At 39.1% G+C, this 15,059-nt stretch overlaps 2 protein-coding genes and 1 long non-coding RNA gene across 4 annotated transcripts in view; 2 read left to right on the top strand and 1 right to left on the bottom strand.

The window, feature by feature from the left end:
- LOC145438686 (uncharacterized) overlaps positions 1-15,059 on the top strand; it is a 403,715-nt gene that overhangs the window by 23,145 nt on the left and 365,511 nt on the right. The window contains exons 3-4 of the mRNA XM_080317718.1: positions 366-1,808; positions 3,873-4,180. Of these exons, the coding sequence (XP_080173844.1) occupies positions 366-1,808; positions 3,873-4,180 (1,751 nt within the window). The remainder of the gene's footprint in view (positions 1-365; positions 1,809-3,872; positions 4,181-15,059) is intronic.
- The window catches only part of LOC145450090 (uncharacterized), a 77,309-nt gene that overhangs the window by 38,018 nt on the left and 24,232 nt on the right, over positions 1-15,059 (bottom strand). The window lies entirely within an intron of this gene.
- On the top strand, positions 6,952-14,284 carry LOC145442822 (uncharacterized). Its single transcript, XM_080320875.1, has 3 exons — positions 6,952-7,413; positions 7,921-8,076; positions 14,164-14,284. The coding sequence occupies exons 1-3, from the start codon at positions 7,258-7,260 to the stop codon at positions 14,257-14,259; spliced, it is 408 nt and encodes a 135-aa protein (XP_080177001.1). The 5' UTR covers positions 6,952-7,257; the 3' UTR covers positions 14,260-14,284.

The following is a 15,059-nucleotide window of genomic DNA, read 5'->3' as shown; positions in this document are numbered from 1 at the left end:
GCAGTGGGGAATCTCGGCAGACCAGGGCCACGGGGTCCTATACAAATACCGAGAAAACCATTACCGAGAAAGGACATTACCTAGAGTGGGTGCGAGAGAGGAGCTTTCACGTAAGCTCGTACAAACGAATAGACTTGCATTATCGGCTTTTACGATGTTGTACTCGACCATAATGAATTGATATCTTGGTAGTTTGGGGTACCGGGCTTACCGAACTGGATTCTGCAATATTCACAATATAAATCTCCATATCTTTCTTGAAAACCTGGGTTCTAGGTTATATATTACCAAATGGAGATAATAGCTTTTGTCCGATCATTTCTATACATAAAAAATATTGAACAAAAAATATTGTTATCTTTCAGAAAAAACTTCCGCCCTGATAAGATGCATAAACGACAATGCGTTTCAAAAGACTGCGGACAGAATCCTCGAAGACATCGGCGCCAACGACCTCAGCAAACCTGATTTCCAAGTTCATCCCCAGATGAGAAGAGTCACCAAGTCGGAATATTTCAAAGGCAATTATGAAGAGGTGCACGAGATGGAAGTAGCAGTAAAAAGAAAATTCTTCTTCTGGCAAAAGAAAGAGGTTATGAAAAATCAATTAAGAAAGGAGTTCGGATTCCTCCGACAAAAAGTTGACGACGACAAATTCATCGAGCTAGATGAAGTTTTCCAACAAGTTATCATTGGGGAAAGTTCTATCACCGCTATTGTAGCGTCTGCAGGATCTGGAAAAACCACTCTCATGCGCAGAATCGCTAGAAAAACTTTAGGCCATTCACTCACGAATACAGAAGCCACCGAAAGCCCCTCTCAGCTCAAGTATAAATTGATACATTATATAGAAATAAAAGGCATGCGAGATAAAGGATTCATCAAACCATCTGAATTTCTCTTTGGAGGCCTCTTTCAGAATAAGATCGACGAGGATAATGCATATCAGTGGTTGCTCGAACATCAATCAGAAGCAGTTTTATATTTTGATGGCTTGGATCAGGCTACGTGGAAAATCAACAGAGATGGCGATGAGAACATAAATCCTTATAGTGTAGCCAAAGCAGCAACGATCATGCACAATATCCTCTCACGTAATCTGCTCGGTGATACAAAGATCGTCATCTCTTCCCGAGAATTCCAAGTCTCGGATTTGCCAGTGCAAGCGCGACCTGCCGACATCATCACACTTTCTGGTCTGACTCTAGACGACGCAAAGAAGCTTTTTGTGTTTCTGCTACGTCAGCATGGAGATGAAGCATGGGAGAAGATAGAGAAGATGTCACCAAGGCTGATCAATTTAGTTTCCATTCCCGTTTTTCTGGTCTTAACAGCAGTGATCATGGCCAAAAATCTGAAAGAACTTCCTCCTAAGACGGTCACAGAACTATACAAAAAAATTATGTCCACTCTAAGCAGAATGGAAAACATTAGAAGGGCCGATACCATCGCCGAAGTAATCAATAAATTGAAAGCGATGGCTTATCGTGGCATGAAAGAAGGAAGAGTAGCATTCCAGGAAAATAATTTGAGAATGTTTGGAATTTTAAAAGAAGAAGTTGAAGATTTAATGATGAAGGTTCCTGGAAACAACCTCCTTAGTTGCAATCTATTGGAGGGTGATTTCATTTTCTTCTTCTGTCATCAAAGTCTGCAAGAATTCCTTGCAGCGGGCTACGTGGCTGATATGTCGCTTCCAGCTTTCATGCTATTCAACAATGGCGACCTGCACAAAGAGCGATGGTCGGTCGTCCGCAGATTCGTGTGTGGCATCATTTTCGACGAAACACCGGATAACCTTCATGAAGGTGAGTTCCTCAAAGAATATAGGGTTTCGTGATGTAGGGTACCTTTCTTGAAAAGGTATCATATTCCCGTTACACTCAATAATTTGAACGTCGTAAAACGGATCGTTTCGAAATGAATTTGAATGAACCGTTATTTAATAACCCTGCAGAGCATTTGCTTGATTCACTGTAGGAGGATCATATTTAACTGGTCAACGTAAAGTGCAAACCCAGTAGAAAAATTATATTACAGTGTTATTTACACTGACACTTTTCATGACTCTGTCATATTTTCTTATTTTGAGAGTAGGCCTATACAACAACTCTTTCAACTAATTGACGGAGATGCCTGGCATTTCTGCATGGTGACAATTATAAGCCCAACGGTTAGATCACATCTTAGATTGACGACATTCATTTGCCAATTGCATGGTAGAATATGGATACGTAAGAAAACATCCATTTAACACAGACACAGGGCTGGGAACTATCCGTCTCTATGATCGAGTTTGGTTTGGGCATATATCAAGTACCGGAGTGATTCGATTCTGAACAAAGTGTTAGGCTTTAAGTTCAATTTTCGATTACTAGGTAAGAGCGATTCCTCATTGTTGAAAACAATCACATGGTGCAATTTGCCATTGTTGTCGTCATTGTGTTGTGGCGGTTCGATTGTTGAAATTCAAACAATGACGAAATGACTTTTAGCGCTCTGGCCGCAATCTATAGTATAACCCAGCTCAGTTCAGCAGTTAATCACATTGTGGATTCCAGCGTTACGACAGGAGTTGTGTAATAAGTCCAGTTGAGTATGCTAGTATTACCAATGACACCACTGGCTGTATGTTACACAAAGCCACAAAAATAGTACTGCTTCTATACCACATGAACATTATTTAATATTTTCGATCATACCAGCCACATTGGACTTTGTGACGATGGTGTAGTTTTATCAAGACCTCGCAGAAATGTCATTCCTGATAGCATGCGTACCAGCTTCGTACTACTTCGTACCACTGTTTTGAATCTAGTGAGATCAGCAATTAGGGGTTCCATGCTTCGATAAAAAAGCATCAAAATAAGAATTACATCGATGAAAATACAACTGCCAGTGTAAAGAGGCGCATAATTTCGAAACTCAAAAAGATCATGTGTGATTTGATTAGAATCCTTAAAAATAATAGTCCTACTGAATTCGGATTAGAATACTCGAATGATTGTGCGCATCGCTAGTCATATTTTCGCTGGTATCTATGTGCAAATTCAAAAAGATGCTCATATCGTTCATGGCCTTACAGCGACGGTGAGTGTGCTTTATAAACACGTCTGTCTCTGAAAATTAGGTGAGCACATCTTCTGTGGTTTTGCTATAAATTGAATTGAACCAAGTTAGTTACAGAATCGGGATGACTGCTAATATGCTTGAATATGTGATATTGAAATGCAATACGTATTTTAATAAGTGCAACGAATAAACAAGGCTTCATCAAGAGAATGGAGTATCTTGCTGAACGGGCTGAAAGTTGAAGTCTGTTGCATAATAGAAATATATATTCTATCAACACGCATACATAATACATTGTGATGTAATGCAACTTTACCGACTAGCTTCGAGTCGCCGTTCTCTTCATTAGGGATACGTGTAATAATTATATATTTTGCAAAGGTGCAAAAGAATTCCGATGAATTTAAACGTAGAAAACGCAATCTTTAACGCATTACCGTATGGTGGGCACTGATCCAATGAGCTTATTTAATCCGTGCTTTGTCGCACTATTATCCCAAGACAATGCTGTAATAGACCAATCCAGTCATAACTGTTTCATATTCCGTCAGTCTGCGTAAATTAGTCGCGTAAGCAGCAGAAAAATCTGGAACGGGTAATTGGAAATTTAATCGATGCGACTTTAGGTTCTATAGTTTACTACAATAACATAACGTCTTGGATTCACCGTGTCGTTGTGAAAACAGGCGTATGAGTCAACATTTGTGGGCGAATATGTCTTCATGTGCCTCTGTGAATACTGTTGTTCCTCTTTACTCGATTGTAATATCGTATAATGATGTTCATTATTTGTCTAACAGTCTCAAATCGGCCGCTGAAAAAGCGATTTCTCGCTGGATCGATTCGTTCGCATCTCAAGGAGAATGTGGACAACAAGCTCGTTCGCATGGAACTGTATACAGCAATCTACGAATCAGGAGACGGCGATCTTATGAAACAAATTTCCGATATCAATGCATCTCGCATCTCATTGAGTCGCGATGAGGCTCATATCTTTGGATCGCTTGCTTCAAGGAGTGAAAGTCTGAATAGCTTGCAGTTGCACAACTGCAACATCAACGATGAGCTTTTGTCGATCATTACGGAGTGTCTGGAAAAAAGAATACATGTGAGTTTAGGCACAAAACACCAGTGAATTTATATGTAACTCGGAGGGTAACCTATCTGGCCCGAGTGAGTCTCAGTAATAGAAAGAGATTTAAAAAAAAACACTGACCGTGGTGTAGGAAATAGTTCCACACAGGTTACAGAAGAGTTTATTTTCTTTTCGTCAATTTATGAAATGTTGAGATTTTGTTCGATAGCCTATATTGTAATTCACCAAGTTTTCTGTTGGAGCTGCAGTTGGCCTTTGGGAAACAGTTGAGTATGGCTGAATTAGTTAACGAGGTAAGCATAGAACACCCATATTAATGGGCTAATTATTTTATGTTATGATTGTCAGGTTTCAATAACTATGCAATTGAAATTGTAATTAATAAAATTTTTATCAAATTACAATTACACAGAATAGAAATGCTTCACTGACAATTCAAATACCATGAAAAAAGATTAATAATTACATGCAGCTCAATTACAAATTACAGTTGATCCTATTGTGGCCGCCTCGCTCGCTAAAATTAAATCGAAAGTGAATAAAATTAGCCATCATTCACTGAAATCAAATCGTAATCTCAATTATAGAGTACGGTGTATTCCTAGAATTGATTGGAGCCGTTTGAATGGATTAGTGAAAGACCGTTGCGCTAAACCTAGGGTCGTTTGCCTTTAATATGGGGATCTCAATGATGTTGAACATACTCAGCTTCCTAAATATGCCCTGATTAAATCTGTGCAAAGCTCTGTTGGTTTGACATGATATTGACCGACATTGTATTCATATTTCATTCATCATTCCAGGTGAAGGAAGTGGATTTGGGTTTCAATAAGTTTTCAGCAACAGCACTACGTTCACTTCTCGGACATCATCGGATTGAATCGCTATCTGGAAAATTGGATTGGGAAGTGAGATCAATTCTATGATTTAGTTGTGTACTAACACGCCACTATAATTTATGTGGGTATGCGGAGACTTGTGACGTGACAACCGCACGTTATTGGTGACACCATAGCCGTGATTGAGAGCATTATACATACATTATCTGCATTAGGACTGTTCAAAAAACCTTCAGATATCTTTGGTTATGTTGTAAAATTGTAAGGTTAGCGAAAACAACGCTGTACGCCAACTTTGGGTCAATTGCAACCAGTAGAAGCGATTTTCTTGCAGTAGGAAATTTTGGATTTATCATTAAAAATTGAAATTTTAAAATTTTTCTCTCAACGTAAGATTGTTGGACTGTCAGTAGAGACGATGCACACCAAATGTGGCTCAATTCCAACCACTAGAAGCGAAGTTATTGTGGTAGAAAAAATTTGGACTTGAATAAAATAATTTTTCGGTAGCTAACTCTTTTTAACCATTTACTCAAATAGCTTATTCGTGGTACAGAACTTGAATATAGCTTTCAATGCAAAATCCATTGTAGTAGAATATTTATTAAACTCGAAGACTTTTTTGTTGCCTCTTTCAAGAGTCAACGGCACACTGAAGGGAGTTAAACAGATTTGGTTTTGCTTCTAAATCCATTTAAATCCCTTTACTGCTGTGCCAAAAAGTATTTGAGTTTAAATATTGTACTACAATGGATGTTGTATTGAAAGCTATGAATATTTCCTATAAAATCACGGAATTGGAAATTTTACTGTGGCAATAAGTTTGCTCCTAGCGGTTGGAATTGAGCCAAATTTGGTATGCATCATCACTACTGATTAACTAACAATTTTATGCGGTTGAAAGAAAAACTTTGAATTTTTTTTAATTATAATTTCGAAACTTTTTACAGCAAGAATCTTGCTTCAACTGGTTGGACTTGAAGTCAAATTTGGTTTACAGCGTTTTTTCATCCAACCTAACAATTTTATCATACAGCCAGTTAATTCTGAAGAATTTTTTTTAACAGTACTACTCTGCTTCCATCCGGAAGCCGTAGAGTATTTACCCACTGATATGATGTTTTAATATCCGCATTGTGTCATTAATATCGAGCTATGTAATCGAATTTGGTGAAATGGCGGATTATGTAAAGTAGTGGCATCAATAAGAGCGCTGAGCTAATGTCACGACCCCATCAACAAAAATCAACTTTCTACTACATTTACAATGGATGAAATGAATGCAATGTAATGAGATTTGATATTGGTGTGATCGATACCAGTCAGTCAGGCGATGATCGAATTGTTCATCAATATTTTGAAAAATTATGTCACATTTGCGTAAGCAAACGCCGCGTGCCCCTACAAAATGCACTGCGTAAATAAAAAGTAACATTGTCAGCACCGTCAAAATTCAAAAGTGTGCACGTCGACATGAATTAGTGCTCAACAGAATATTACCACTGCTAATCAACAAGATGCGCATCTGGTTTTCACGCCAACACAATGATTTCGACATTGCATAGCGAAATTATTCACTGATTACCTATGGCTGGAAAAATCGAGTATCTGAATTCGATTCTAAATCACATATAAAGCTGTCAAAACTACAATTTTTGTCAATAAAGTAACTTTCCGTGTCAACGAACGCACAATTTCGGTACTTGAGAATATCGATTTTTACTACTCGGCCTGGATCATTAAAATTGTTATTCGATTCAGATTTGAGCACTCGAATCATTGTGCCCAGCCCTAATTATAACAGCGTTTTTGACTGCAGTGTTTTATTTCCCTTGCAATATAGGACTCGCTATGATGTCCATGGCGTAATTCTGATTTACATGCTCACAACAGGAAACTGTCCATTTTCGCGCTTGTCCATTTTCGCGCTATGATTAGAAAGACGAAATTAGCCCATGAATTCGTGTCAATGCAGGTTACGGTTCCGGGTGCTTACGATTTGATTAAAGATCCACAATTTTGCCCAGAATATTTTTGTCTCCATACTTATACTTTTTCTATGGATTCCGCCATGATACTTCTCACCTCATATAAACCAGTATTTTTAGAGATATCGAGCCACTAAAGTAGCGAAATGCTACCACCGGCAAAAACGTCACTAAAATCAGTGAACCGTATCAAAGCAGTATAGCACATGATGATCTGTGATGATGCGGTCGTCACTGTATGTGAGATATGACGTCACGATAGATGGTGGATGATCGATACAATGCACAATCTCAAGTTTCACATCTGGATAATATTCAGGTTGTCTGGCTGACTGTAGGTGAATGGGATGTTGAATTGAAGAACGAAGAAGATGTCATCAAGATAAGTAGATCGGCTGACGGTCGTTTCATCATCAAGGTTTGATATCAAGATGAATCAACTTTGATAACGAGTCCATTCTAATGATTGGAATGAAGTTTCTCTCATTTCACTGACTTTATTGTACGAAGCTGTCAGCTACACTAGGCACGTACAACGATGACCTTGCGGGTTAGTGTAGCCAGGATGTAGATTATGACGTATTGATGAGAGTCATGAAGACGAGATGCTTTTGTTGAGAATAGTAAGCTAAAAACTTGTGCTGATTTTATAGGTGAAGATTTTTTACATCATGAATCTATAAAAAAAAATTGCTGACACTGTACTTTGATTATCAAGTCCATTTGAAATGTTAGGTTTCATCTTTCAAAAATATAAGGATTGTGTTTCTTTCACATCGCATTTTCCAACGGACAAGCATCATAGCCATCGCTTCACCCGCACTAGCCTTCAGTAGTAACATTAATCTATCATGCATGATCGTGCCTCTGAGAGTTTCTTGTTGGTGTGGATCGTGACGTAACTGACAACATTTTATTTTCACAGGAATCCAATCTATCTTTCGATCGGGTTATTCGCTTAGCAGAAGTTGCATTTTTTGGAATACTTTTTGATGCAGAATTCTTCAAATTCGATGAACAAAAACAGCTGTTGGCCAAGCAGGATGATTTGCGGAAGATATCTGATTGTAAATTAGAGATGGTATTACATGCATTTCCTATTATATTATTGTAAAATATTTCCTGATATTGTTTTATTTCCATGATACTTTTGGACAAATTTCAGCCGTTATCGTATTTGGACTTGGAGTTAAGACAAATTTAATTGTGGATTTGAAGAGGATTTGTATTTTGAAATTTCAAATCCGCTCATCAGTGTTCGACAAAAACTTCTATTCTCAATTTATACTCTACTTGCATCTCTAGTATTGCGAGTCGGGTCTCGATTGTACGTAGATGTGGCGAAAGTAGTCAGCCTTGATAATCGTGATGAGTAGAAGATACGTTTTAATTTTATATGCAATTATATGGAGAAATAGATGTGTCCACGATGTGTTAAAACTACTTCAAGTTGAGGTAGAAAGTGACAAGTTTGAAAAGTACTTGATTTTAGAAAAGTAGTTTTGGTCGATCGCTCGTAAGTGTTTTGTGATTTATCGCTAGCGGTTACTTTGTAAATTACGAGATGAGTCTCTGCGAGTAACTAAAAATCAGGGCATGGTATGGTATAGTATGGAACGAGAATTTTCCATACTCCATACTTGCCTTACTCTCTCCATACCATACTTGCAATTTTCCATACCATACCAAAATAGTTCCATACCATACTTGATACATATCCCATACTTTCAAATACTGAAATATCACAAGTAATCTCCTTTTCTAGCACCTATATTATTGATATTTCGGACTGTCATTATTTCCTAAACTAGCCATGATGCGAATCTAATTCCTGGTAATAGTTTTACAGAGTCTCTTTTGGTGAGGTTTAGTTCACGGTGGTGAGGTGCCGTGTAAGTCTACTCTACAGCTTCCGCGAGAAAAATGAGAGTCAGCAGATTGTTATCTAGGACCGTCCATAAAAGGGACGGGTAACATACTGCCCACGGGCCGTATACGGCCCGCGACGAGATTTTGTCTGGCCGCGGACAGTTTCCCGTCTTACATGATAATGTGGCCCGCTGCCCCAGTCAGCCGAGATACCCCACCACTTGCTTGAACGTCAAATTTTAGTGACTGCGTATGTAATTATATAGGTGTGCGCACTGCGCAGCGTGCGAGATTGGATCTTACGCGTAAGTTCGTCAAAGCGAGAAGACTTGCATTATTGGCATTTATGATGTACTCAAGCCTATAATGAATTGATATCTTGATAAATTTTGGGTACCGGACTTATGAAACGCTTTGAAATCTTAATTAAGGATGGCATCGTGAGTTAGTTGATCAGAGAGAAGCAGACATGGCGGCGCCTGTATGACAATGCTGTTCTTAAATCCACATTGTATTGTCATTATCGGCGAGAAATGGCTTTGAAGTGACATTGCTGTCGATAAAATACATTCATTAAATACCATTTATTCCTTGTACATATGCGCGAATAATGTATCAATTCAGCAATCCGGCTTGCCAAGTAGTTAATTTTCCTATATCCGGCACACCGACTGGCGAAGTGGCCCGCCACTGCTCCATAAGAATATCATCGCATTCCCGGTACATTGGCGTGATGATCATGCAAGTTTGAAGCAAATACTCGCAAAATAATTTATAATATAGGTGCACCCATATAATATCCCAGCTACATGCGATCAATACTGCAGCGATCTGCGTGATTATTAGTACAGCATTTGGTTGGGGTTAGCGTGGCTAGAATTTCAAACTATGTCTACCCCACTCCCTATTTTATAATCCTAATGCGAGAGCGTTTGAAATATGACCAATAATGCAAATAGTATATATGTGCGGAGCGTACAATGTTGAAGAAGAAATGTAATAATCAATCGCATTGAGCAATTAGTACGTTGCATCATGATTGCTTGTGAGCTGTCGTCACTCAAGTAATGAGGTATAGTTGGAGTTGCCTACATTACCAATTATTGCGTCACATGATAGACTATGCTCGGAGACGTCGTGTCTAGACTCAATAGAATATCAGATTAACATTACTGTTGTCATTAATATATCAGAAAATCATGTCATTCCAAGTGCTCCTAAAACCGTTGCACAAGTGCGTATTTGTAACTACAGAGCGTTCAATAGTTCACGTTCACAAATAACAAAAGCGATCGTATTCCGTGAGCAGCGATCAACGTACTCTTCATGAAGCTTGCACAGATCACGATAAAATGTATAAAACACCAAAGTATGGAAGTATGGAAATGTCGTTCCATACCATAGATTAAAATCTTCCATTCCATACCATACTTGCATTCTTCCATAGTCCATACCGAAATATCGATCCATACCATACCATACTTCCATACCATACTTCCATACCATACCATACCATGCCCTGCTAAAAATGATTATTATTGCAAATTTGTATAATCTTGGAAATTAGATTCAAGTTACCATGACGTCTATTGCGATTTCTTGAGACGGTTTCACACATCACAGTGATACAAACGTAACACAAAACCACTTTCTATCTCTCAAAATCCATTCCGTGAAAAGTAAGCAATTTTGCGTAAAAGTAGTCTAGAATCATGTCTTATTCTTATGCATAAAATATTGTTTATTCATAAGAAAATTGTTGAGCATCATCTATTTCTGTCCTGAAGAAATAGAATACACTAGGCCCGATTTTGACATAAATCTCCTCACTGAGCATCTTCCGTTGAACGCGGAATCTAAACCACCTTGACGTGTACGACATATTTCCTTCATAAAATTGGCTGACAACCATAGGCGCCGAATTACGAGGTTACGAGGTGGCGCAGCCACCTCGTGACCATATTTACGAGGTGGCGGCCACCTCGTAAAAAATGCTCAAACGCCCAAGTGATTTGTGACCAGAAATTAGTAATCAGGCGAATCGATGCGACCTCGTTAGAGACGTCTTCGATTTCGATACGCGCTTGTGCCAGGCGCGTAGCCACGGGGTCGAACTTACCTACTTGAAACGCGAAACCCCGTCATTTTGAAATGATCATTCTAACTCTTGCAATTGCAACAGTTGCAATTCAATAATTGTGTAAACAGTGTTCCGCGTGGCGGGTTCGCGAGAAACGTGTTGTCAATTAGCGCGAAGAATCTGTGATTATCTCGCGCTGAAATGGTCGCGGAATTAGGTCATTCATTCCCGTGTGCGGCAATCGTCGCTAGCCTGATTTATCTCTTGTCGATCAAGCCTGGTTCCGCAGGTTTCAACAATCGCATCTGCAATGGGCCCAGTTCACACTATATCATCGCTTAAATGTGCACGATATAATCGCTGACGTATACACAATAGCATCTGTAATAGGCCTGGAGTGAAAGATATCATCGCTGGCGTATGGCCTAACTATCACATCTCGGGCCTAGCTTGCTTTGGTTCCTGTCTGTCGCTGGTTTCGAGACAATGCAGTCGAATTTACGCTAATTAGTTGTTGTTTTATGTCATATTGATTGAAAAGCGACACCGCGAAACTGAATAACATCAAATCGCTGCAAACAGACTTTAACGTGCGAAATTTACTCCCCCTAATACTATACTAGAACGTAACGACAAGCAGATGTGTATCATGTCTTGAGTTCTGAAATACGACAAAGGTTTGAAATCGGGGCAATCAAGTTCGGACATTTTTATTTGCGAAAACTGTCGCCGTGACTGCGTAATACTCGCGCGTATTTAATTGTTCACCAGAGATCAGTGACTCGCTAATTGACAGCAATTCCGGACTCTGGCAAGCTTATCATACGCCTAAAATCGTCGACACGAAGAGATTATATGATCGCCATTTACGCATGTACTTGACCCCTAATTGATTTGATGCTATATCGGCAAATTTGAAAAAAATCCAAATCCCCCTAATTTTTCGACTGACTACGCGCCTAGCGTGTGCTGAGTAGCACCATCCTAGATCTTCTCATCCGACCAAGCGCCCAAATATACGTTCTGCTTTTCTAAAATCTAAATTATGTGCACCCATATTCGTTTACAAAACCATTCATGAGCTAGCTAGCTTCGTGATAGGTAATTGTAGCGCGGAATTGGAGGGTGTGTTGGTGTGTGCCTGCAAATTGGAATTAATTTCGTCGCAGATTGATTTTGCCCGTGACATTAAACGGGAGATGCAGCAATACAGCTTAAACACCGATATAATGAGAAAACAATTGTCGCGACGAAAGCCACTCAATACAGTGTCACACTCACAACCGATTCGTGGCGATACTGATTAGATTACACGCTTTCTTATTTGCCTTCATCCATATTTCTTGTTATCTACTTGATACATTTGTACTCCGAAATTGTCGCACAAAGTCATTTTTCAGTCTTCCTTTCATTATTAACGTGATGCATCACGGGTGGCACAAATTCTGATTTATTTGATTCGTTTGAACAGGGAACCTTTTACATTCCGATAAACTTGATGATTGCTGGATGTACTCCTATCGAGAATAACATTATCGAATATTAAACTATTAGGCATTAGATAGACAGTGGATTTCTATTGGTAAGATCGCGGCATGCCTCCGAAAGTGGAATTATTTCTAGCCCAAGGGTGGCCAACCCGCGGCCGTAAAACGAAATTTGGGCGGCCGTCAACACGTAATTCAATTAGTATGCGTTGGCGGCTGTCGACATGCCGATTGAATTTACGAATTGACCGATGTACTCCCGAAATGCTACGCGAACTTGAATCGGGAAATGCACGGATGTCTTAATCATCAAACAATTGCCGCGATGCGAGTTGGTCAACGCAAAGCAAGAGACCATAATAGACAATTATTGATTGGCTGCGCAATTTCGCGTTTGTAATCATCATCATTGTCTGCTTGAAGTATTCGAGGGTTGTCGTGTGTTACTTGCGAGGCCAGTGCGTAGTGTATTCCGTTAGTCACACTGTCGTCAGTCACACTGTCGTTATAGTCACACTGTCGCACTGGGCATTGCGCCTTGCGCGTGAATAACATCGATGCAACTGTAGATTCCGTCGGACGGCACTTCAACACTTCAAATGATCGTACCGTTTTAGATTCCATTTAATATCTCGACTGCATGGTTTGATATTAATGAGTGCAAGGCCAGTATTAAAATGTCACGCGAATGGTTTAACGCTGCACGCACACCAGCGGCATGTGGTAAAGTACGTTTTCGTGCGACGATGACGTCATCGATATGGAACAATTATGACGTCACAAGACTTCGCCACCTCGTAAATAAATAAAAGTCGGCGCTTATGCTGACAACTATATAAAGTTCGATCTCTGAATGACTGCTGAAGCGTGAAGGTCGTGCTGAAATTTCATTAAATTGCAGCTTCACTACGGCGGCGTTCTGAAGAAAACGGCTGGAGCCAAATATTTGTTTTCGTTTTGCCCTTCTATTTGAGACCACATCATTTTAGAGTGCAGTACATGTTTCTGATATAATTTTGCATCAATTTCATAAGTGAAATCGTTACATCAGACACATACTTTTAAGAAGTAGAAGCAGATTGCTACTGATCATCTCGCAATGTGCGCTCAAGCATTGGCGTAGTTTCAGTTGAAAAGCAACAATGCCTGCTCAAAATCTAGGTTTCGAAAGCAGGTAGATAATATTAAAAATAGGGTATGTTGTATATGTTTTACTGCTCTGGTAAAATTCAACCTTTGCGTAAACATAAGCGAAATCGCTACATACGCTATCCAGCGTTCCTTACAGCATTTATCTAGAGGTGGTCAGTAACGAATTACTTCTACTTGTCGTAGCACTTCAGGTAGATTTATCTACTTGTCCTACATACTCAAGTAGCTAAGATTTCAGACTACTTCTATTAGGCAGTTATCATTTTTACGCGAAACTAGGCCTACAATAATTATATTTTACTTAATTGTATATCGCTACTCTCACTTCTACTTGAGTAACGACGGTGACTGGTTTGACCACCACCTTCTATATGATACGTTTGTACAATGGATAGAAGTATATTTTTAAAAGATATCAAACTCTGGAATGAGACTGAAACCGATGTAGCAAATGCATTATGGAGAACCGAAGAATTCTAACGAATCAGTATTGAACTCTACCAATATGAATAATTATTCAAATGAGAAAACATCAAGACAATTACGTCATATTACCTAATGAAATCAATATTGTGTTCAGATAAGCAAGATCCTGCTCAATTGCACGGAAGAAGAAGAAAACATCGATTGGTCGTTGATTGAGACTTGCTGGAAAAAGTATCAAGTACGATCCTGATTCTATTCCCAAAGTATTTTTAAATGCCTTTATTAGCTTTATATTTACCTATCATTTTATATGACTTCGAACCCAATCATTTCTTTGGCGGCTATATTAAAGTCTGGGAATAACTGTTTTCACATTTTAGTTGGATCTCCTGGATATTGCCGTGAATGGCCTGATACCTGACCAGGATTACAGCCGAATTTTGGAGCGCAGGACAGCAATTTCCGTTTTTGGCAATATCCATGCCATGTTTTACGTTGGAGAAGCAGATGAATTCTGGAAGACGTTGGAAGCTTGTCAGCAAAAGAAGGTAGTACTTATCATCCAGTATTAGCTTCATTGGATATATTGAACGTTCTTCTCCCACCATTGCACGTTTATCATAGAATTCTGCCGCACAGTAGGCCTACGAGTCCCCTCCACATGAATAAACTTATATTCCATGCCCGAGATATCCACCGCAGTTGCGGAGTTCGTGATTCCTGGTAAATTGCTCATCTAAAGCAGGGGTGTCAAATTCAACTGGTGTTGCGGGTCAAATTCGAACCTTCAGAGCACTCGCGGGCTGGTAGTAAAATGATTCCAAAGATTGCTTCAAAATCAATGCCCTCGTTTTACACAAAAATAAATTGCTAAACAGAGGCTTTATCGACGATATACCTTGGCATATTGCAATGATTGCTTTTTTTTTAAATCGTAATTTCGGAATTTAGTGTCAATTAGGGTTACCACATTTTGGGAATCTGAAATGGACACCTTTAAAAAAATTCATACTTACAATACCGGAGTAAAATCCGGAAAAATGGTTAATT

This window comes from Botryllus schlosseri, chromosome 1 (genome assembly GCF_051294905.1).
Source record: "Botryllus schlosseri isolate E-star chromosome 1, Bs_hap1, whole genome shotgun sequence".
Taxonomy (NCBI): Eukaryota; Metazoa; Chordata; class Ascidiacea; order Stolidobranchia; family Styelidae; genus Botryllus; species Botryllus schlosseri.
Note: the sequence above shows the minus strand (reverse complement) of the source record. Positions and strands in the feature narration are given on the sequence as shown.

What these genes read in the sequence shown, in the direction of transcription:
- LOC145442822 (XM_080320875.1), top strand. Translation starts at nt 7,258, where the DNA reads ATGGTGGATGATCGATACAATGCACAATCTCAAGTTTCACATCTGGAT. An exon ending in ACGGTCGTTTCATCATCAAG is followed by an intron (nt 7,414 to 7,920) that starts GTTTGATATCAA and finishes TTATTTTCACAG; the next exon opens with GAATCCAATCTATCTTTCGA. An exon ending in CTGATTGTAAATTAGAGATG is followed by an intron (nt 8,077 to 14,163) that starts GTATTACATGCA and finishes TATTGTGTTCAG; the next exon opens with ATAAGCAAGATCCTGCTCAA.